The sequence below is a fragment of the Pelmatolapia mariae genome, linkage group LG23, assembly GCF_036321145.2.
Source record: "Pelmatolapia mariae isolate MD_Pm_ZW linkage group LG23, Pm_UMD_F_2, whole genome shotgun sequence".
NCBI classification, from domain to species: Eukaryota; Metazoa; Chordata; class Actinopteri; order Cichliformes; family Cichlidae; genus Pelmatolapia; species Pelmatolapia mariae.
Window position 1 is genome coordinate 33,483,292 of NC_086246.1, and position 23,174 is coordinate 33,506,465.

Sequence of the window (23,174 nt, forward strand, 5' to 3'; positions counted from 1 at the left end):
AAGCACCGGTTCGAGCACCGTTTAAGCACCGGCACGTTTCAAAAGTACTGGTTTGGCACCGGTAACGAATAAAACCTAAACGATACCCATCCCTAATCTCTCATGACTAGGATATGGTTTATCTCCAATGTTTTCCAATAATCTACAGTGCTGTGAAAAATTACTCTTACGCAAAACCAAACACTAACAGTTCTTCATGTTTTTAAACGTTTTATTTTCAAACAAGTAACAAGGTAAATATTGTGCTACTGGATCTGTTCCAGAGTTGCAGAGCATCAGGTCGAAGAGTTGCAGAGCAACAGATCTTGCCTGTTATCACTAACAGGCAAGATCTGTTAGTGATAAGGTGAATCTTGATGATGAAGGGGATCATTATCATCACCTTTATTTATAAAGCACTTTAAAACAGCTCACATGACACAAAGTGTTTTACATATAAATAAAAGCCAAATAAGAGAAAAAGCAAAATAATTAATAAAATAACTAATTTAATTACAAGTCTCAATAAGTTCAAAAGCTAAAGAATAAAAATTAGTTTTAAGACGTGTTTTAAAAGTGGAGAGTGAAGGGGTCTCTCTATTGTGCAAGGGCAAGTTATTCCATAATTTAGGAGCCACGATAGAAAAGGCCCTGTCCCCTCCAAGCTTCCTCCTGGATCTCGGTACTTCCAGGAGCAGCTGGTCAACTGACCTAAGAGACTGACGGGGGGGTGTCCAAATTCATGGGCTGCATCCTCCAGAGGCCGCATTTGTAGGCCGATTACGTCACAGCGACGCGACAAAGGCTGTCCAAATTTGTAGACTCCTCCAAATGCGGTTGACAAATGCGTCCTCCTTTTCCCCAGATTTGAAAGATGGGTAGGGTGTATCCTTCATGGCCCACCATATCTCAGAATTCATAGTGCGGCCCAGCCAATTGCAGTTTCCAACAATGGCGGCAGCTACTTAGTTTTAATATTACTCTTATTCTTTCTGGATCACAAATTACATTTTTAACATATTTTCAGGCGAGAATGTAGCTGTGTAAACTTAAAATATCTGCTCGGTTTATCAAGACATCACATACTTGCAAAAGTGCTCCCAACGTTTTGGAGGCGTCTGTTACCCACTAGCTCGATAGCTAGCCAGCTCACTAAGGCCGGCGAAAACAGTGAGCTACCGGCACATCGTTTTCAAACCCCCCGTAATCTTTCGCTACTCAGGTCAAACATGATAAATATAGGTCATTTATAGAACTTAAAAATGTTGTTTGGCTTTTTTCAGTGTTTGATTTGTTTGTGAGTAAACCAGTTTGGCTGAGATTAAAAGTTCTAAAGTTTTCACACTGCTGAATAAACGTCAAATGGAAAACTGATTAAACAGGACACGATCGAGAATTTACGCCAGTGTCCTCTTGTATTTTAGATAGCAAGGAGCAGACGGCTGAGTTTCTTAAACTCCACCGAGACAGCTGGTGACGTGAATCTGAAGGCTAGACCGTCCAATTTCACAACTGCTCACTTCCGGCCTACCTGGTCTTATGAGGACCCAGCCCACATAGACCGTGAAGGTTGGGTCCTTAGGAGGATGCACTCTATGAATTTGGACACCCCTAGGGTGTGTAGGGATTAGAGCAGGGCGATATGGCCAAAAATATTTATCACAATATATAATTGAAACTTTGTGATAATGATATAACTGACGACATAACTGATGCGAGACAAAATACAAAATATAACTCGACAACTTTACTAGCACAAAAAAACCCATCAATTTATTTTCCCTTATACAAGCAGCTGTTTTTTTTATGTGCATTAAAGCTATCTAAAAATTTAACAGTGCAAAGGCAAATTCCTTGCTCAAAGTTTAACCAAAAGCCATTTCCAGTAGAAATGGGCTGACATATCCTGAGCATAACCATATATAATATCCACTAAAGTTAAAAAGAAGTGCTTTGCAACATTAAACTGCAGTGTGCCAAATAAAACCATAGATCAACCATGGACCATAAGGTGCAGGGGATTATAAGGCAAATTAAGCAAAACAAAGCAGTCAGATAAGTCAAACTTTATTCAACTCAATCTTCTTGCTTCCCCCTACTTCTGTACCATTAATTCATTAATGCTGTATTCTATCACAGCTGCTCTATTCCCATGTTGTTGCAGTATATTAATGACAAACTTCGTATTGTGGATGGATTTTCTCAGTTGTTCTCCTGACTGAAGTTTGTTCCGTTTACAGCATCCTGCCATGCGATTGCATTTGTCCCTAACCATCAGGAACCCTCACGTTAACTTTTATCGAGTGGAAAAAACTTAGCGTTCATCTTCCAGCTGCACTGTTTATGTTATGCTAAGATAGCTGTGTCGCTAGCGATCACATAGCAAATCAATATATACCAGCTAGCCCAACTTCAGTAACCCTACAATCGTCACTGCTGTTTAGTTTTCTGTCTTCATCTATGTTGGAAGTGATAGCAGAGCTGTACGTTTTAATTTTTTCAGAAATCTCTCAGTTAGAACATGGTATATCATGCTTAGGTAACTAGCGAAACTAGCTCGCTAACTTCCGCTAACTTCCGCTAACTTCCGCTAACTTCCGCTAACTTCTAACTCCGTTAAATGTAATAAATTCTGTTTTCATGGATGCCTGGATGTTTAACTTAATTGTTACACCTGGTAAAGCAGCAATGCTGATCATTTTATTAAAGATAAAAGAATTTAGACAGTTTTTAACTCTCAGTGTGCAGCGGTGCTCGTTTGACTTCGGGACCTGAAGGGACGGAGTTTTGGACCCAGATTGCTCCGTGAGGCTCCTGACTACTGTAGCAGACAATCCATCAAGCTGTGCTGCTTCATAGTTTACCAAAGTCATACTAAAACATTTTTTGACAGACTTTTTAGCACTGTGTACCACATAAAATCGGTTCGAGGTCAGTAAACACAACCAGAATTCATACATAAGACACACTGGATTATAAGGTGCACTGTCGAGTTTTGAGAAAATTGAAGGCTTTTACGAGCAGCTGGTTCGTTTTGAACCAGCTGCAGATGTGAGAGCAATGACTAACTGACCCGCACATAAAGGGACTTACAGTAGTCCAGACGTGAAGAAATAAATGCATGGATCACTGTTTCGAGATGCTGCCTAGAAAGATTTCACTCTTGCCAGCAATGTTCCCTCTAAGCTGCGCGCGTGCGCAATTGCGCACTGCTGGCACGGTCTCTGCACAGAAAAAAACTGCTTTGCGCACACAAAAAAAATTCTAACCTGAATTGAAATTAAAGTAAATACATTAACAATTCTGTTTTGCAGTGTTAGTCAGTAAGTGACTGGCTGCTCCAGTAAGGGATTAGAACGATGCCACCTTATCCTATAGTCCAGCCAATTCACATTCACGTATATACGCAGCTAATCAACGTCGTTGACAGGCTATGAGAGTGTCCTTATGTGCCGACACCGGTGTTTTAGCTAGCAAAGCGGCGTGGCTGATGTGGAGTGAAGCCACGTTAATGACAGCGTGTACAACCATTGAAGATGTGAGCAGGACAGACGGAACAATTGATAAAGTGTGGACTTTATACCAGTTTTTAAATTGTGTTGATAGGCCACGTAAAACCAGAGTTGTGATAAAAAAAATATATGCAATGTTTGGTTTTCTTCCTGAATACTATCGTTGTTTATATTTACTGCGGGAAGAAACGGTAAAAACTGCGTTTTATAAGGAAAACGCTTGAAAGCACTCTCCGCCTGTGAGCAAAGAGGAAACCAAAACACCCCCCACCCTTTCCCATTGGTCGAAAAAATGTACCATGCTGACCAATCAAAACATGGCATTTAGTTGTTAAGAAATGGGAGGAAGTTTTAGGAGTGACGGTGGTGTTTTGAGATGTGAGAGATTTGCAACGTTTAGCGCAAATCTTGTGTAGTTAGCGTGTAGTGTAGTCAATAGTTTTGTTGTGTGTGTCAGAACAATGAGGCGACTGCTGAATGTTACAGGTGTTACAGGAGTGATACATCTCCTGTTGTCAGGCCTGCAGGTATCAGGCTGTTGTTCTCCTTTATCTCAAAGTGGACAGAAATTATTTTTTGGAGTGGCACAAATAATTTGTGTGGCATCAGATTTGATGCAGAACAGCTGATTGTTCTGTAAATAGTTTGAAATGTTTATTTAAAAATGCCTTGGCTGCATTTCAAAAAAATAGCTGCAAAAAACTTTGTCGTTTGCCAAACTGAGTTACATTTTTGAAGACGTAACTATATAATTAATTGCCCGGCATTGGTCATTATATACTATATTTTGCAGACAGAAAGTTACAGGACTCTCTCCCAGACCACAGACTCATACTCATAATACAAGTCGGAGCTTTTTTTAAAAAGAAAGAAGTTGTGTTTTCAAAATTGGAGTTCAAGTTATTTTTTACTTCCAATAGTGTTAACATACTACACAGGTCAATGACTAGATTTTTTTTACATTTTCATTGTAAGTGGGCTAAAGCAGTTAATTAAAAGTAGTCTAACATAAATGTAAATGCTGTAATTTGATTATTTTAATAAACCATGTAACTTGGATGGATTAGATGCCGGCGTGACCACAGTGCACACGTCTGATGTCGCTCACAGTGGTCCAAGGGATCGCTCAGGGAGTTTGTGTGTTCGCTCAGACACGTGAAAAATTAGAGGGAACATTGCTCACCTGTGTTTGTGTATAGCAGACCATTACAGTAATTGAGCCATATACATCGTAAGGGAGATGACCCTTTTGTGATCAGCAGGAAGTCACACAAATGCACCCCCATTCACACACACTCACTCATGTGCAACTACCAGAAGGTACCATCTGTGCAGTCTGCAATTCTGTTGAAGAAAGATGTTGAATCTATTTAATTATTGTAGAAAAATAATTGATTTCTGTGCATTTGTTTTACACGTGCATTAAAAAAAGTCGATTACATTGATTAAGCATCATGAGGCGGTGGGTGGGGAGGTGGTTCCCTATTTTTTTTGCTGGGAGTTGGCAACCCTATTAGTTAGGTTGTTTAGTATTTCTGCTAATCACTGTTTAGAATACCAGAACACGGAGGATGGTGTAGATTTAAGTTTATTAGATTGATCAGTATTGCTCAACTATGACATATTTTGGGTGCAGTGTTTTTTTGCATACAGGTATAAAGGTGCCATCTCTAGTCCTGACCAACCACAGAAGCAAAAGGTGAGTGGAAAAGATATACCAAAGACCTGACAAGCCTGGGAACTACGAAACTTCTAATAACCAAAGTAAATCTATAGAGATGATTTCATTTATTATGGAAAAAAGTTCTGAAAGTTTCTGAGGCTGGTGACTCAGATGAATTTATCCTCAGCAGCAGAGGTGACTCGGTCTTCCTTTCCTGGGACAGTCCTCATGTGAGCCAGTCTTGTTGTAGCGCTTGATAATTTTTGCAACTGCACTTGGGGTCACATTCAAAGTGTCAGTTCTTAAAGTAATGATGAACTGTTGTTCTCTATACTTAGAATTCATATTATGGCAAGAACTAATCAGCTAACAGTTTTCAAATAGGTTGGAACAATACCTGAAAGCCTAAACTTCTACATAGCACAACTGATGGTCTCAACCCCATTAAGAAGGCAAGAAATTCCAAAAATGAACCATGACAAGAAACAAGTGTAAGTGAAAACCTTTTCAGGTGACTGAAGCTCATTGAGAAAAGACCAAAGGTTTATAGTGCCAAAGGGTGGACACTTTGACATATCTTTCTTCATATACAGTGGCTTGCAAAAGTATTCGGCCCCCTTGAACTTTCCCACATTTTGTCACATTACAGCCACAAACATGAATCAATTTTATTGAAATTCCACGTGAAAGACCAATACAAAGTTGTGTACACGTGAGAAGTGGAACGAAAATCATACATGATTCCAAACATTTTTTACAAATAAATAACTGCAAAGTGGGGTGTGCGTAATTATTCAGCCCCCTTTGATCTGAGTGCAGTCAGTTGCCCATAGACATTGCCTGATGAGTGCTAATGACTAAATAGAGTGCACCTGTGTGTAATCTAATGTCAGTACAAATACAGCTGCTCTGTGACGGCCTCAGAGGTTGTCTAAGAGAATATTGGGAGCAACAACACCATGAAGTCCAAAGAACACACCAGACAGGTCAGGGATAAAGTTATTGAGAAATTTAAAGCAGCCTTAGGGTACAAAAAGATTTCCCAAGCCTTGAACATCCCACGCAGCACTGTTCAAGCGATCATTCAGAAATGGAAGGAGTATGGCACAACTGTAAACCTACCAAGACAAGGCTGTCCACCTAAACTCACAGGCTGAACAAGGAGAGCGCTGATCAGAAATGCAGCCAAGACGCCCATGGTGACTCTGGACGAGCTGCAGAGATCTACAGCTCAGGTGGGGGAATCTGTCCATAGGACAACTATTAGTCGTGCACTGCACAAAGTTGGCCTTTATGGAAGAGTGGCAAGAAGAAAGCCATTGTTAACAACTGGGGGTGGTTCTCTTCAGCAGGGACAGGGAAGCTGGTCAGAGTTGATTGGAAGATGGATGGAGCCAAATACAGGGCAATCTTGGAAGAAAACCTCTTGGAATCTGCAAAAGACTTGAGACTGGGGCGGAGGTTCACCTTCCAGCCGGACAACGACCCTAAACATAAAGCCAGGGCAACAATGGAATGGTTTAAAACAAAACATATCCATGTGTTAGAATGGCCCAGTCAAAGTCCAGATCTAGATCCAATCGAGAATCTGTGGCAAGATCTGAAAACTGCTGTTCACAAACGCTGTCCATCTAAGCTGACTGAGCTGGAGCTGTTTTGCAAAGAAGAATGGGCAAGGATTTCAGTCTCTAGATGTGCAAAGCTGGTAGAGACATACCCTAAAAGACTGGCAGCTGTAATTGCAGCAAAATGTGGTTCTACAAAGTATTGACTCGTGGCTGAATAATTACGCACACCCCACTTTTCAGTTATTTGTAAAAAATGTTTGCAATCATGTATGATTTTTGTTCCACTTCTCACGTGTACACCACTTTGTATTGGTCTTTCATGTGGAGTTCCAATAAAATTGATTCATGTTTGTGGCTGTAATGTGACAAAATGTGGGAAAGGTCAAGGGGGCCGAATACTTTTGCAAGCCACTGTATTTGATGTCTTCAGTATATATCTGCAATGTAAAAAGTAGTAAAAATGAAGTAAAACCATTCAATGAGGTGTGTGTTGCTCTATAGGTCATGCCTGGTTGTTCATACAATTTTCTTCACCTCATCTCCACTACTGCAGACAACTAGGCAACTGGCTCTATCTCCTAAACCACAACACAATCCACACACCCAGCATGGAGATGACTGAACAGAAAAGAATTGTAGTATTGTACCAGTTGTACATGTACAGACCATAAATATGGAGTCCAGCTGTGTTTGATGCTGCTGGGCAGACTGATCACTGGGAACCTCTGAGCTCTGCTGGTCCACCCTGTGGAGGAATTGTAAAGAATGAATGACAAAACAGCTGGCTTAAGAAAAACATAAATAAATAAAAGCAACACAGCTGTCTCCTGCTAATGCTTGGGGCTCTAAAAGTGCCTTGTAGTATCTGACGCAAAGACAGTTAAGTGACGGTCAGTGGCTTTTTGCATTCTTTACGACTCGTGTTTTTCAAAACACTAACACAAAGTTCATGTCATGCTGTGCTGCCAAACATGGTATGGGTTGAGCAGCATAGTTGAGTATATGAGTGAAAAACTTACCAAGTCTTCTCTGCTAATTTCAAACAGATTATTCTGCTATTGAACAACTTCAAAGATCACCATAAAGTCAAGTTATCATTTTGACAAATTGATGGGAAATATTTTCTTTAGTAACAGCAGAAAGGCTGTTCTCTGTTAGCTCATTAACAGGAAACTGAATCAGAGTGAGTGACAACCCAAGAAAATCCACTAACTGATCTACCACAGAAACACATTCACAGAAACATAATTATCCGATAACTCGGGTAACCTGTGTAACTCATCTTTGGATATATTTACAGGTTACTATTCTAATTATCCATTTCTTTTCTGTTAAAGCAGACAAACACATGAGTAGGGCTGCCACAAACGATTATTTTGATAGTCGACTAGTCACCGATTATTTTTGCGATTAGTCGACTAATCAGATCATGCATCCATTGGACGTAAAACGTACAGCTTATTGCACCAGCAGCATCTGCTCTTATATAACTATCATTAGCTTACAGCTTTAAGTGTTTAAGGTATGTGCTAACTAAAAATAAAAACAAGATGATAGTTTATTAAATTTAATTTGCAGATTGTTTCGGTTAAGTTTAATAAACTCCTTGTTATCTAAAATATAAGGGGACATCGGAGTATATTCTCGAGCATCTCACACTTCTGATAATCAGTTGTCTGCTTGACGTTTATTCAGCTGTGTAAAAACTATAACTTTAATCTCAGCCAAACCGATTTACTCAGGAACAAATAAAATACTGAAAAAAGCCAAACAATAACATTTTTAAGTTATCTAAGTGACTCATATATCATGTTTAACCTGAGTAGTGAAAGACAGCGGTGGGTTTGAAAACAATTTGCCGGGAGTCCGCTGTTCTCACGGGCTCTAGTGAGGCTTGCCCCCGGCTCGCTATCGAGCTAGTGGGTAACAGACGTCTCTGAAAACGTCGGAGCGCTTTTGAAAATATGTGGTGTCTTGATAAACTGAGCAGATATTTGAAGTTTACACAGCTACATTCTCGCCTGAAAATATGTTAAACGTTTATTTTGTGACCCAGAAAGAATAATAAGATATTAAAACTAACTAGCTGCCGCCATTGTTGGAAACTGAGCAAGGCCGCGCTATGAATTCTGGGACACAGTTTCTTCTTCTTCTGGGTTTAACGGCAGCTGGCATCCTTGTACATGCAGTGCTGCCATCTTCGGTTTCATTCCGTTATTACACTCTTAAATCCTACTACTTATTCCTGCGTCTTTTGGGATCTTACAAAGCTTCAAACGATGCATCGACTATTAAATTAGTCGTCGACGACTTTGATAGTCGACGTAATCGTGACTAGTTGACCAATCGTGGCAGCCCTACACATGAGTATCAACTTAGCTTCAATTTAAAGCCACTGAGGGGATGTACACAAAGGCTGGAACTGAGGGACTTGCTGTACTATAGTACACCAGTTTCTAGACAAAACAAAGTCTAAACTTTTTTCTTCTGGTTTTAGATTAAAAGTTCAGTGCTCACAGTTCATGCTCTTGCTTGTATTTATTCTTTTAAAAAGCAGCTTAAGACTCTTATTTAGATTGGCTTTTAATTAGATTTTTTGCTGTATGTTTGATTTTGGTGTATTTTATGTATACCTGTTTTATATGACTGTGAAGCACTTTGTGGTTTTTATCCTGTGAAGAGTGCTATATAAATAAATTGAATTGAATTGCTCTTCATTTTATCCCTGCAAGAATCCACAAACCTCCATAAAAACAAACTTGTCAGCAGGACATCAAAGCAGCGCTCACTAAACTGTTTGTCCTCCTTTATCCAGCAAAACCTGAAACACCTGAGTGGAAGCTCCTACCTACACTGTGTTTGAAGCAAAGCACAAAGGAGACGCCTGCTGGAGCAGCTGAAGTCCTACAGACACTCAGCCTCTTCACTACAGAAACACCTCCTACAACATCCATTCTTTACACTCCGACTGCTGTGTTTGTGGAAACACAATCTAACACACACCGCTTCACATAAGATAGAAATGTGTGTAAGAAAGAGCTGAGCTGACATTAAACATGATGGAGGATTTATTCACAGACACCAACTCACCAAAAGCATTAAGACACACATTACCTCTCTGCAGGAGAACAGCAGCCTTCTTTAAACCCAATATAAAAAGGCATCGACTGGTCACTCTTGAAGGAAAAACAGCTGGGTTCAGGTCCAGGTTGGTTCCTGTGAATAATGATGGTGCAGTGATGTGAGTGCTGATCTGTGACATGCAGAAGAGTCATGGACAGTTAGAGATGGTCATCTTACCTCTGAGCTTTGTCCTGGCTCTCTCTGTCTCTTTTAGAGGGAGGGACTCCCTCCTCTAGGTCCTCACACTGATCCATGCTGCTGAATTCACATCCACATCAGCTAACACACATTTTTTTACCTTCGCCTGCAGAGAAAACACAAATCATTCATGTGCACATCAATTGAAATCCTCCTTTTCATCATGCGTGCTGTCCAAATATCAGCTGCTTCTTTTCTGCCACAGCTGGCCTTCTCAAGACAAGGAGGCCATTTACATGAAAAGGGAAAGTCCATCTCAAGGAGGGGGCCTAAGGGTACATCTTTCGCCATCTTACAATGTTGTGATTGCAGCCATTCCCCAACTCTCTGTGAATGGTACTCATGGCTATTTATCAATGGTCTTTGAGCAATGATCATGACTGTTTGCATATTAATGATAGAGAAACTGACCTCACAGCCCATTGTTCATTCAGTGGGCTGGTTTCATTGTTTATGCAAGTGTACTGTTTAAGGTTGGGGAAACCTGCAGTCACCTGAGACTTAAGAAGTCACTTGGTTAAGTGACGAAACGTTTCTCCCAATGAAAACACTACGTCCAGATGAACAGAATCAAACTTTTAAATGTGGTGTTTAGGATCAGAAAAAATGAGGATTCAGAAAACTGCTGATAGCAGCTCTGAGAACTTCTTCTGTAGAACTATTTATGATCAGAGATTAAGTCCTGATTTTGAACTGTTGTTAACTCCATGGACTCATGCGGAAAACTACAGTGACATTAATATTAGAGCACAGCCAAGAACTTATATGAGTATGTACGCATATAACGGAAGTCATACTCTAAATGCAGTAACACTTTAATTGAGTATTTCTAAAGTGTGGTGATACTTTAAACATTTTAAAACTTTTTGCAGCCTCAATGAAACAGAGGATTTTTTTGAACAACTTCAGTGGATTTATGATCAGACATAGAAGCTGTTTTTATTAGAGGTGTTCACCAAAACCATATTCAAGTCATAGTTCAATTATAAACAAAGACTTGAAAGTGAGACACTCAGCTTTTGTTAAGTTGTGCACAAGTTGTTGGGGATATGCTCTTACACTTACACTTTGACCTATGACATGTATGAGTGTGCATGTGTAATAAATTAAATTTAAAAAATCTAATTATGATGGCTGTGCCAACAGGTTATGGGTCCAGAAGGGAGCAGTTAACACAGATTATACATCTACAGAGATGATAAAAAACTACGTGTTATGTGAGGCAAAGTTCCTGGGGCACCTCTAGAGCAGGGCTGGGGAACTCAAGGCCTCAAGGGCTGGTTTCCTGCAGGATTTAGATATCACCCTGGGTCAAACAAATGATTAGCTCATTACAGGCCTCTGGAGAACTTCAAGACATGTTGAGGGAGTAATTTAGTCATTTAAATCAGCTGCGTTGGATCAAGGACACATCTAAAACCCGCAGGACACCGGCCCTTGAGGCTTGGAGTTCTCCACCACTGCCTCTAAAGAATGAGAGAGGCCAATGAGGATTAAGACAATGAAAAAGATGACAAAAATGAAGAAGACTATGGCAAAGTGTCCCAGTAAGAAGGACAGACAAAAAGAAGGACAGACTCCAAAGTAATGTTAACCTGATATAATTGTGGCCAAAAAAATAAATAAATAACCTGGCAAGTCCAGAGGACAGAAATGGTGCTGCACTTTTTTTCCTTCCACTCATAAAGATTCAAACTGGAGATGAAGAAAGAAAGCCAATGCAAAACAAACAACTGGCACTGAAGACAACACATTAGCATTCAAGATAGGTGAACTCTAAGTTTGCGGATTGAAACAAAGGACTTGTGGTTGATGTTAGGGCAATGTCACACATAATAACAGACATTGAGAAGTCTATAGACTTTAATGAGACCTTTAAACCATAACAGTATTTTCTGGAGTTTACTGGCAGAGCAAGAAGGACTGGCATTGCATTGAAGGGGGTGAATTGAAAGCATCAGGAGCTCTGAGACAAGTGCTGTACAATCATTGTTTTCATATCCACATCTTCTTGGTCAAAGCAGAAACAGCCATTGCAGCTTCAGTCACTCTCTGTGAGGGGTGCAATGAACGGGTGCATCCACAAGAACAAGTGTATGACAGACTTTACTATCTAAACACTATAAGTTTAGATATTAATGATGGGTATCATTCTTGCAATAAAAAATGTGTAGTACAAATGCCATACTATACACTAACAGGTAGACAAGAAAAAAAAAACAAGAAAAAGCTAGACTCGTAATGTGAAAAGTTTGTTTAATTTTTCTTAAACAAGGTCTTCAAATCCTGAAGGTTTCGTGGAGCCTTTCCATGAACTCTGAGCTTTAGTTCTTTCCATAGATTTTCAGTTGGATTAAGGTCAGGTGATTGGCTGGTTTATTCTAGCAGCTTAATTTTCTGTCTCCAAAACCAACTGACAGTTTCCTTGAATCTCTTTTTGGGATCACTGTCCTGGTGAAATGTTCACACTGGTTTCATCTTCATCATCCTGGTAGGCGGCAGCAGATTTTTATCAAGAATGTCTCAATACATTTTCCATTCAATTATATAAAGCTTGCCAGTGTCATATGCTGAAAAACAGCCCCACAGCTTGATGTTCCCACCTCCAGACTTCACTAGGTGATATGGAGTGCTTTTTGATCTCAAAACATGGTTTGATCTCCACAAGTGCTCCTTGGCTCGTGGACAACTATTCTGATAATGGATTGGAGGGGGTGTTACCCATATAAATAAAGAAAAGCAGAGATATTAGATATAAAATAGAAATAATCAAATGTATTGTTATCCTTATATATGAAATAGAAATAAAAACAGATATTATTTTTTGTGCATACTGCCCAGCATTCTCACACAGTAAATCCAGAGAGTTCAGCGTAACTCAGTGCAACCGTCCTTAAGATATGCAGCCATATCAAAACAAACCAGGTAATAGCATTTCTGTTAAACATTTGTGGTGAAAACAAGAGTGTATCTATTCTATTGTTTAAAAAGGGCAACTGAATATTTTAAGACCGTTAAAAGAAGAGAAAACAAGCTGTAATATTTTCAAAATACTAAGCTAAGCAAGAAAAAGGTAAAAATTCTATTTTAAATACGTTGCATCTCAACATCTGAATTCTTCCATTGAGCTGTAAACTGTGAGTCGTATGCAGTCTTCTTTAAATGGTCTCAGTATACTCAATAACCTGTTTTGTTACAGGCTTCGCTGTCTGAAGGCAGTGTAATGGTTACTGTACTGTAGGTATCCGCGGTGCACAGACTCATGCCCCTGTGAGAGCAGAGGAAGCTAATTAGTTAACTGATACAGGACTGATAAAGTCCTGTTGGCTTCGTGTTATGATGTCTCACTGCATTTCTAAGCTGTGCCAAGCTGACAGGAAAGCTAAGAGCCAAGCTAAGTAAGGGCATTTAAGGTCTACCAGAGGTCTCTTTACTACAGTCAGCAGCCACGAACTGCTGTTTGAAACATCATCAGCCTGAATAACTTTCTGCACACAGCTAATGTTAGCCAGGAAAACATTACAGACTGCTAACATTACCTTCACACGGACACGATCATCAGACAGTAACCCCAGGAAGAAGAAACTTTGAGCAGGAAGGAAACACCTAGAGAGATTGCTGTTAGCGTTATCTCAGCTGCCAAGGAACCCGCCCCTCCTGATGATGATGCATCGGTGTACGGAGGCACACTCTCGGGGAATTTTCACACATGTAGTTCGTTTACTCTGGTCCGAATCACCCGACGAGTTTGTAAACTTATAGCTTTATCCTGCGGTTTTCACACGGAGAAAAATCGAAATGAACTCTAAGCGAACCTAAACGCGTTACTCCAAACCACCTGAGAATGTTCAGCTTCTTCTTCTTCTTACATTTGTATTGGCGGTTGGCAAACAACTGAAAGGTGCATTACCGCCACCAACTGGTACGGAGTATGGTCTGGAACAACGCTCAAAAAAACCCAAAAAAAAACCCCTCAAATCCTGCCAAACAGGTTCCCCTCTTTTAAAAACAGAAATAAGGCCTGATAACTCTTGCTTCCCGATTCCTTTTGCAACAAATCAACAAGATCCAGTTTGATTTTTAGGTTACTGAGATTGTGAATCAATTGCCTCCTCTCAACCTGATACCTCTGACACTGCAACATGACATGTTCTACAGTTTCCTCTACCCCACAGTGATCACATTTTCCAGTACTATGTTTCCCTATCAAGAATAACGTGTCATTCAAGCCAGTATGTCCAAATCTCAGTCTGGATATGATCACCTCCTCCCTCCTAGTCCGTCCTGCGTTTCTCATTCCTCCCACCCTCCTCTGAATCTTATACAACCGAGAATGTTCAGCTCGCTGATTGGATGATGTAAATACAGGAAGCAGGTAATGTTTTCTGTGTTAATAGTATACAGATGTAAAAGAAGTTATAGAAGTAAAGGGGAAAATGATATAATTTCAAGAGTAAGATTTGATCATACAGGTTTAAATTTCTATTTGTACTTATTGCTTTAATCTGTGTTTGTTGTTGTTAGTGTCAAACAGACAGGGTAACTGGAGAGATTACTGTACCAGCTTTTCGCTTCAGATCCATGAAGTAGCACGACAAGCCTCATAGTGTAAAAATAGGGCAGCACTGGTAATCTGACTGAGATCGACTTGAAGTGTTCTGATAGTTTGCAGTTCAAGTTGTTCAGTTTGTGCAAAATATGGCTTGATCACAGTAAGACCCCAAGACACTTGGCGTGTTTGTGATTGTTTTTATTTACAATTTTGTATTTTATTTATTTAGTTTCTTATCCTGACAGCTTTCCAGCTGTCTCGACCTGTTCCTCCTTCCGCCTGGTGTCACGTAAGAGGGAGAGCATAATTATTGAATTGCTTTCAGCTGCCCTGCCAGCCTCCCTGGCACTGACCCTCAAGCCACCACCCTGCACCAATGACTGAAAATCACCCATCCCCAGGTAGTCCTCCACAATGCAGTTCCTGTAATTATGATGATGTGCAGGTGCTCCTGTGTGGCTTGCACATGGCAACCATGCAGTTGTTTTGCTGTTCCAGACAGCCCACTTCTCCCAGCTCAGTGTGCCAGTGGTTCCTCCGGTTTACACCTGTACTTAATCAGAACAGCAATGGCACAAACCTCGGACAGATGTAAGTTTTAAAGTGGTGCACATGTGTATGTTTCTTACTGGATAGTTAATTTAAATGCCTGTCATACAGTAATAGCTAGCTCTGAGCTACGTTTATTATATTGACAGCCCTCAAGTATGACTATAATGTATTTGTAAAAAAAAAAAAATTACATTGCACCTAACCTTTACTCTGGATCTATAGTTCTCAACTTCACAGGGTATAAAACCAGGTCCACATGCAAAGATGCTGGTAGTTAAGCTTGTACAGGGCCAAGTCTGTAGAGAAGGATTAGAGTAAATATTGTCAACACAGATACTTTTTGCTTTTTTTCTGCCTCACACATTGTCGTGTCAATATAATACGCTGTGATATGTTTTATTCAAAGGAACACTTTCTTCAGAAGAATGATTAGCCCTCTTCCTTACCTGTCAGTGCTTCAGGTAGCAGAGGCATACAGTGACTCTGACCCGCTACATATGCCACCAGTGAAAACAATGGGCACGAGTATGGAGAAACCACTTGTCGGATCTAAATTTGCACTAGTGCAGACAGGAAACGTATTGTCCTACAAGCAGCCTGAACCCCTAATCTGATGCCTAGAGTTACATAAGAATGCTCCACTTTTTCCATGTCTTCCTCTTAATACCCGTCATCTGTCACCAACACAGTGTGTGTGGGTATTCACTGAAGAGGGACATTTGCATTTGTAAAGTTTGCAGTTATCTATGAATATGGCCCACAAATTGATTCATTACCATGAGCCATGTCTAGAACTAGCACATGCTGTGGAAATCGAGCATAACCTCCAAGCATAATGTCCAAATGTAAAAAGTTGTATCAACTGAAAGTATTTGCAGATGTCAAATTGGATTTTTTAATTAAGAAAAAGTCATGCTTACTACTGGCAGGTACAAGGCCAGCTTCATGTTACTGGTCGTCAGTGGTATGACTTCTTTGTGCAGAGCCTGGACTCAGACATGGAAGTTCAAAAAAATGATTAAACAAAAGTGTGATCACTTCTATTTTAACACATACATATCAAAATACCTCTCAAAGAGACATGCACAAAAAATGTGTGAGCCTATCCTTCTATAAGCATAAGTACGTGTTTCATGAAATGTTAAAAGAAAATGCTAGCACATTTGCACACCTCAACTGAAATTATGTAAAGTAATCAGCCAGTTATTATTTGTGTTGAGTTATTTATCAAAGTGCATTTCAAGCCCATACAAGTCAATTTTTAACAGCATTCATGAAAAAAATCCAGTATCATTCTGAATGTAGAAAAAAAGTTAGAAGAATATTTTGAAATTTACATAAATATTTCTTTCCAGTAAAATAACAAGTTATGTATATAAGGGAAACCAACCTGCACTTGTATCAGCCCTATCCCGTAATTAGGCAAGTCACTGTAAAAGATTCATTAATGCGTCCCGCAATTGATAAAGTAAAACAGCTTATTTATTTAACCCTTCAGATTACACACTCCACATGCGCTCTCAGATGTGTGCTGGCATTTGGCTTTTTTTCCTCAGGAAAGGGGGACAGTAAAAACTTTTTTTACCCCTATGAGGAGAAAAGGTGTGATAGCTGAATGTGAGCTGTTTCAGTGGTTATCCCTCCCCTCCCCTTCCCGATACACCTGTTAAACATTAAAATAGTATGTTAGCACATGACTCACATGATCACACGACTTTGTCCATAAACAGGTGTGACACAGCTATGAGAGTCCAGTGTTTATGTGAGAGCAGCTTAAAGCAAACAGTCTCCCTCAGATGTGTTATTCTGACTCCGTTCAGAAATATTTTCACAGTGTGGGTTATTCAAAGCTCTGTTTTTGTAGGAGACCAACACAGCACCACAGAGAAGACTGCTGTTTTTAACTTCTAAACTGAGTTTATGTGTTAAACGCTGCTGCTGAACTACATTTGTCATTTTCTGCTTTCACTACCATCCACGTCAAAACACTGATGTGATCTTATCACTTTAATCTTATCACTTTAATCAGATGGCGCCGGTGTGCATGGCAGGCCGTCTTCGACTGCGCCTTGGCGTAGCACTCCTTGTTGTTTTATCCTTGGTTTTATGTTCACTAGGTGACTGTACGCTAATTACTTATGACAGACACACGCTTCTGAACCTTCGATTTTCTTATTCCCAACGACCGGACCTTTGTGGGACCCTGGGCGATGCAATCCCCTTAATGCCTGATTCCCTCACCAGTGCGACCTACTTACCTTTTCCCACTCTGCGCAGGAAACGCTTCAGGAAACGGGGTAAAAGGAGTGGCGTTCGCGTCCGCTTCAAGGCTTACCTTAAAGCCATGGCTACGGACTATCCTGCTGCAAGCCGTGAATTTTCACGCTTCATCCACTATCCCAGAAGCCGCCCTGTGGCTAAACTGTTGAGTCATCGTTGGATCTGCCCTGCTGGTCTTCAAACCTACCCTGCCCTCCCAGTGGCTTGCCTCCCTGTTCAGTCCTGGATAACGTCGCTCGGTCGTGGTGTCCAATATAACAACCTCAGCGTCCTGCGACGTGCCACCGCTGATGACCTAGCTCCTCGGACTCGGATGGCTTTATTTAACGTCAGGTCTCTGTCAAATAAGGCTTTTCTTTTAAACGACTTTTTCCTCACCATGGGACTGGACGTTCTATTTCTGACGGAGACGTGGACTTATCCGGGTGAGTTCATCCCCTTCTCTGAGCTTCTCCCTCCTGACTGTGTTTTTTTTAGCTCACCAAAGCTCACTGGCAGAGGTGGCGGCTTAGCCTCGGTTTTTAAAAACAAACATGAAGCTCGGCTGCTATCCTCCCCCATCTACCCTAGCTTTGAAGCTCAGTTATTGGAGCTGACTGGCTCTCGGACTACTCTGTGTGTTGTGGTCTATCGTCCACCTAAATACCACAAGATGTTTATTTCTGAATTTGCTGATTTTTTTTGGGATCCATTCTTTTTAAATATGGCTGTGTTGTTATTATTACTGGTAATTTTAATATACATGTCTGCTGTATGAATGACCCATTGGTCAAAGATTTTCTTGCATTGACTGATTCTTTTAATCTTACTCAGTGGGTAAATGAACCAACCCATGTTAAAGGCCATACCCTTGATTTGGTCTTTACATATGGTGTGGATATATGCATTAAGGATATTAGAAATGCTGGTCTTTCCGACCACTCCCCGGTTATCTTTGATGTTGACCTAGGTAATACCGAATTGCACCTTGAGGCCCTTCTTTGCCCTATGCGTACAGTTAATGCTGATACTGTGGTGAATTTTTCTGCTTCTTTTCTGAATTCTGCATTTACTACGTTAGATTGTTTTACCCCTCATATGGTTGAGAATTTTGCCAACACCCTGTTAAACTACATGTTCCTCTATCCTCGACATTGTTGCACCTATTAAAATGAAGCGCCCCAGAACTTATTCACAATGTTGGTTAAGCGACTCTGTTCGCGCCCTACGACGTGTGTGTCGGCGTGATGAGAGGAGGTGGAGGAAAGATAAACTCCAGGCATCTTACGATATCCTACGTGTCAGCCGCTTGAAGTTTCAAACTGCTGCCAAAATGGCTAAAGCAGCTTTCCTTTCAAAAATTATCTCAGCCAATGGACACAATCCTCGAATTTTATTTAAAATTTTTAATTCTGTGGTCAACCCCTGCCCTACTATGCCGCTGCCGTGCTCCCCGGTTCTTTGTGAACAATTTTTAAATCATTTTTTAGATAAAGTTTCATCTCTTAAATCCGCTCTTCCTTTAATGACAGGCCCTGCGTTTATCCCTGACTGTTTGTCTACTTTCCATCAGTTTGAACCCGTTTCACTCCCTACTCTTAAGCGTCTAGTTGAACAACTGAACAATACTAATCCCGTATATGATGTTCTCCCATCTCGTATAGTTAAGGACTGCTTCAGTGCAATTGGACCCAGTATATTGTCGCTATTGAACTCTTCCTTGCTCTCCGGCTGCGTACCATCAGCCTTTAAACATGCTATAATTCAACCTGTTCTTAAAAAAAAGGAACCTCGATTATAATGATTATGCGAACTATAGGCCGATCTCCAAGCTTCCGTTCTTGGCCAAAATTCTTGAGAAGATAGTTTTGCTTCAACTCCAGGCGTACCTGAATGAGAATAACATTAATGATAAATTCCAATCAGCCTTCAAACCACATCATAGCACCGAGACAGCGCTGCTCCGAGTCCTTAATGACCTTCTACTAATGGCTGATAATGGACGCTCCGCGGTCCTAGTGCTATTGGATTTATCCTCGGCATTCGACATGGTTGATCATAACATCCTATTGGCGAGACTTGAGCATACTGTAGGTATCAAGGGTGTTGCCCTGGATTGGTTTAAATCATACCTCTCCAATCGGCTCTCCTCGGTTAACCTGGGCACTTGCTCGTCCTCCGCTGCACCTGTCTGCTGTAGTGTCCCACAGGGATCTGTGCTAGGCCCTACTCTGTTCTCATTGTACATGCTTCCTTTAAGCGCTATCTTTGAGAAATATCACATCGCTTTTCATTGTTATGCTGACGACATTCAGATCTACTTTGAGTTAAATGATGACCTAGCTTTGTCCTTGAATTGTTTTCGAGAGTGCATGTGCGAGGTCAAGCAATGGCTCCTGGCAAATACTCTTATCCTTAATGATAAGAAAACTGAAACTGTGGTCTTTGGCAGTAACGTTCTTCGTGCCCAACTTCGTGATGCTTTTGGTTTTCTCACTAGTTCCTTTTCTGACACTGCTAGGAATCTGGGCGTGTTACTTGACAGCTCGTTTAAACTTGATAAACAAGTGTCTGCTGTTGTTAGATCCAGTTTTTACCAACTCCGCCTTATTTCTAAGGCCAGGCAGTATATCCCGCATAAAGACCTGGAAAAGCTCATCCATGCCTTTGTGACTTCGAGGCTGGATTACTGCAATTCACTCTATTTTGGTCTCCACTCTGCCCTCCTTCATAGATTGCAGACAGTCCAAAATGCTGCAGCACGCATTCTAACCAAAACTAGGAAGTTTGCCCACATCACTCCCGTCCTAGCTGATTTGCACTGGCTGCCTGTGAAATACCGTATCCAATTTAAAATTCTGCTGATTACTTTTAAAATCATTAATAACACAGCACCGAGCTATCTTAAGGAACTCCTTAACTCATATGTTCCTGCTAGGGCTTTAAGATCATCTTCACAGTTACTGTTGGTGCAGTCTAGATCTCGGCTGAAGTCTAGAGGTGACCGGGCGTTTGCCCTGGCTGCACCAGAGTTGTGGAACAACCTTCCGATTGGCATCCGGGCGTCTGATTCTATTCAATCTTTTAAATCACGGCTTAAAACGTATTTGTTTAATCTTGCCTTTTCTACCGGTTAATGCTGGCTTTGTTTGCATAGATTTATTCTATTAATTTTTCTATTATGCTTTATTTGTGCTGTGTATGTCATATCGCCATTGTGTATTGGTGGCATTTTCCTGTGAACATAATTTTACATTTTTACATTTTTATGACCCGATTATACTTGTGTTATTTCCTTGTTTTATGTTAAGCACTTTGGCATACCGTTGGTTTTTAAATGTGCTCTATAAATAAAGATTGTTGTTAATCTAGAGCTGGGCGATATAACGATATGTATTGCGAAATAACTTTTTCTCGATAGAAAAATTAAACTATTGCGATAGGCCTCATCTCTCTTGTCCTCTTAAAAAAAAAAAGAAAAAAAAAAAGAACAGCCAATCCAAATTAAGTAGCGCAGAGCCGAACCAATCACAGCCGCAGCGTCACGTCACGTGACTTGTTACGTACAGCACAAGTGCCAAGGCGCACATGTGTATTTGTTTTTGCAGCCGGGCTGCCCAGGTAATGAAGGAAATGAGTTTGCCGACTAGAGAAAAATCAACCGAGAGCGTGAGCGAAGGTTACCGAAGAAAAAAACGATGATGGTTCCAATGCCGGAGAGCTTATCGAACGGAAGGGCCATAGACGTTCCATAGTGTGAAGGTATTTCAGCTATTTCAAGTCTGACAAAAAACAGAGTAGCGCGCACTGTAAATTGTGCCGAAAGCAAGTCTGGAAATACAATAAACCGGTGCATGCTCAATCTCTGACTGAAAGCGCTAATTCGTCATTCGGCTTTTGTCAGACTAAAGAAACTGTTAAAACTGTTTGAAAATCTAAGCTATACAACAAGGAGAGATTGAGAATTTCCTTTTAGTTCTCAGTTTATTTGATATTGACAAAAGTTAGTCAATTTTGTCTGTTCTTCTGTAAAACGAACTAAGATTTATTTTTAGAATTAATATTTTGTTTCTAAGTGGAATTGACAATTTAGTAGTCTGTTTTGTTTGTTCTATTTTCAAACTTAAACGCTTTAGCGGCTGCCTTTTGTTTAGTTTGCAATATTTGCCTTTATTTATCTGAAACTGAAGTCTCATGTTCCTTAAGTACATCTACCCTGTTGAACTTATTATGGGAAATAAATATTTTAATTAAAACAAGCTGCTAATTATTTCACATTTTACTTGTGGGCAACGGCACATTTAAATCTTACAAATATAGTTATTTGGCTTATATCGTGATATATATCGTTATCGCCTGAAATGAAAAAAACATATAAGATTTTTTCATATCACGATATCGCCCAGCTCTACTTTAATCCTTTTTTTTTTTTTTTTTGTTCCTGGTATGAAGTTGTCATTTTCACTTTAAATAAACACAGTTCAAATGTCTGCAACAAATAAAAAGCACCGTTGCTAATGTACTGGAAGATCCCCATCATAACTGTGATGCTGTCATGTCTCTGAAGGATGTTTCCAGCACCTCATCGAATCTGAGCCATGAAGATTTAAGGCAGCTCTGAACGCAAAGTAGGTCTGACCATGTACTAGCAAGATGTGCCTCATACACTTACTGTGGCCAGTAAGTGTATGCACTGTGTAAATGGCTCAGTAATCACAAGAGCCAGCAGGGAGCAGCAGAGGAGCTGACCTCTGAGGTCACAGGAGGAAGAAAGAGCAGATCTGAGGTCAGAAATGAAACCAGACTCCATCATCAAAGGGTAAAATCATCTGGCCACAGCACAGAGCAGTGTGAGGTGTTCACAAGAAGTCTGAGCGTGTGCGGAAACGTCCAAGCAAATGAGAGAATGCAGCCTTGTATCAGACTTTTTGCCAAAAGCCTCACTTTACATGAAACAAAGCAAAATGATAATGAAAGGAAATGAAATAAAAATCAACAATGAAGATGAAAGCAGAAACTACGATGAAACATCTGGCACTCAAAGCAATGAAAGTTTGATCCCTCAGAGATATCACTTAGTACTGCTTCATCTACTTCCTGTTTACAGCACGATGACAGGAAAATATACCCAGTGCTGTGAAAAGTATCTGCCCACTCCTCACTTACATGTTTAAGCTAAAGTCATGATTCGGGCTGAGTGTCAGGTCATGGAGTGTTTTTCCCCTTCCTGTCCCTGAATCCAGGCTCCGCCCTCTTGTGTTCCCACTCTCAGTTCATCTGACTTGCAGGTCATCGTCATCACTTAGCACCCACTCTTCTCCAGGTCATCTGCTACCTCACAGCAGTAAGTCAGCTCCCGTGTTATTGCAAAGTGTTCTTGTCCGCGCTCTGGTTCAATACTCACCGCTCACCTGTCTCTCACCTGGGCTACAAACGATGGCCAGCTCAGTCTCCACGTTTTCCTCAATCCACTTTTTCCTCTCCTGCAGTGAGCTCGTCCCTCTATGACCTTTGCTTCCTGCAAAAAACTTTCCATTTAGATTCCTTAGTGAAATTAAAGAACTAGGTTCAAGCCTTCTCTGCCTTTGACAGTGAAAGCTTTTTTTCTTGGTATTAAATCAACCAATCAGCTGCTATCAGACAGACACAGTATTTTTTTTTTTTTTTTTAAAGGGCCGTCATGTTGAGTAGCTCTTGCAGTCAGAATCAGGATCTGACTTTACTGAGCTTGGTAGACTCTCTATAAGCTCTTCTTCTTTATGTTTTCT

At 40.5% G+C, this 23,174-nt stretch overlaps 1 protein-coding gene across 12 annotated transcripts in view; it reads right to left on the reverse strand.

The window, feature by feature from the left end:
- LOC134620332 (NLR family CARD domain-containing protein 3-like) overlaps positions 1-18,048 on the reverse strand; it is a 38,108-nt gene extending 20,060 nt beyond the window's left edge. The window contains exons 1-5 of one of the 12 annotated variants that reach the window (XM_063466459.1): positions 17,615-18,048; positions 16,068-16,133; positions 10,023-10,149; positions 9,837-9,938; positions 7,389-7,467 (exon numbers count right to left, since the gene is read on the reverse strand). In XM_063466459.1, coding sequence (XP_063322529.1) covers positions 7,389-7,467; positions 9,837-9,938; positions 10,023-10,099 — 258 coding nt within the window. In that variant the 5' untranslated portion in view covers positions 10,100-10,149; positions 16,068-16,133; positions 17,615-18,048. Of the gene's footprint in view, positions 1-7,388; positions 7,468-9,836; positions 9,939-10,022; positions 10,150-13,582 lie in introns of all 12 variants that reach the window. The other 11 variants (XM_063466454.1, XM_063466457.1, XM_063466453.1 and 8 more) reach the window with 11 other exon arrangements.
- Positions 18,049-23,174: the final 5,126 nt, after the last annotated feature.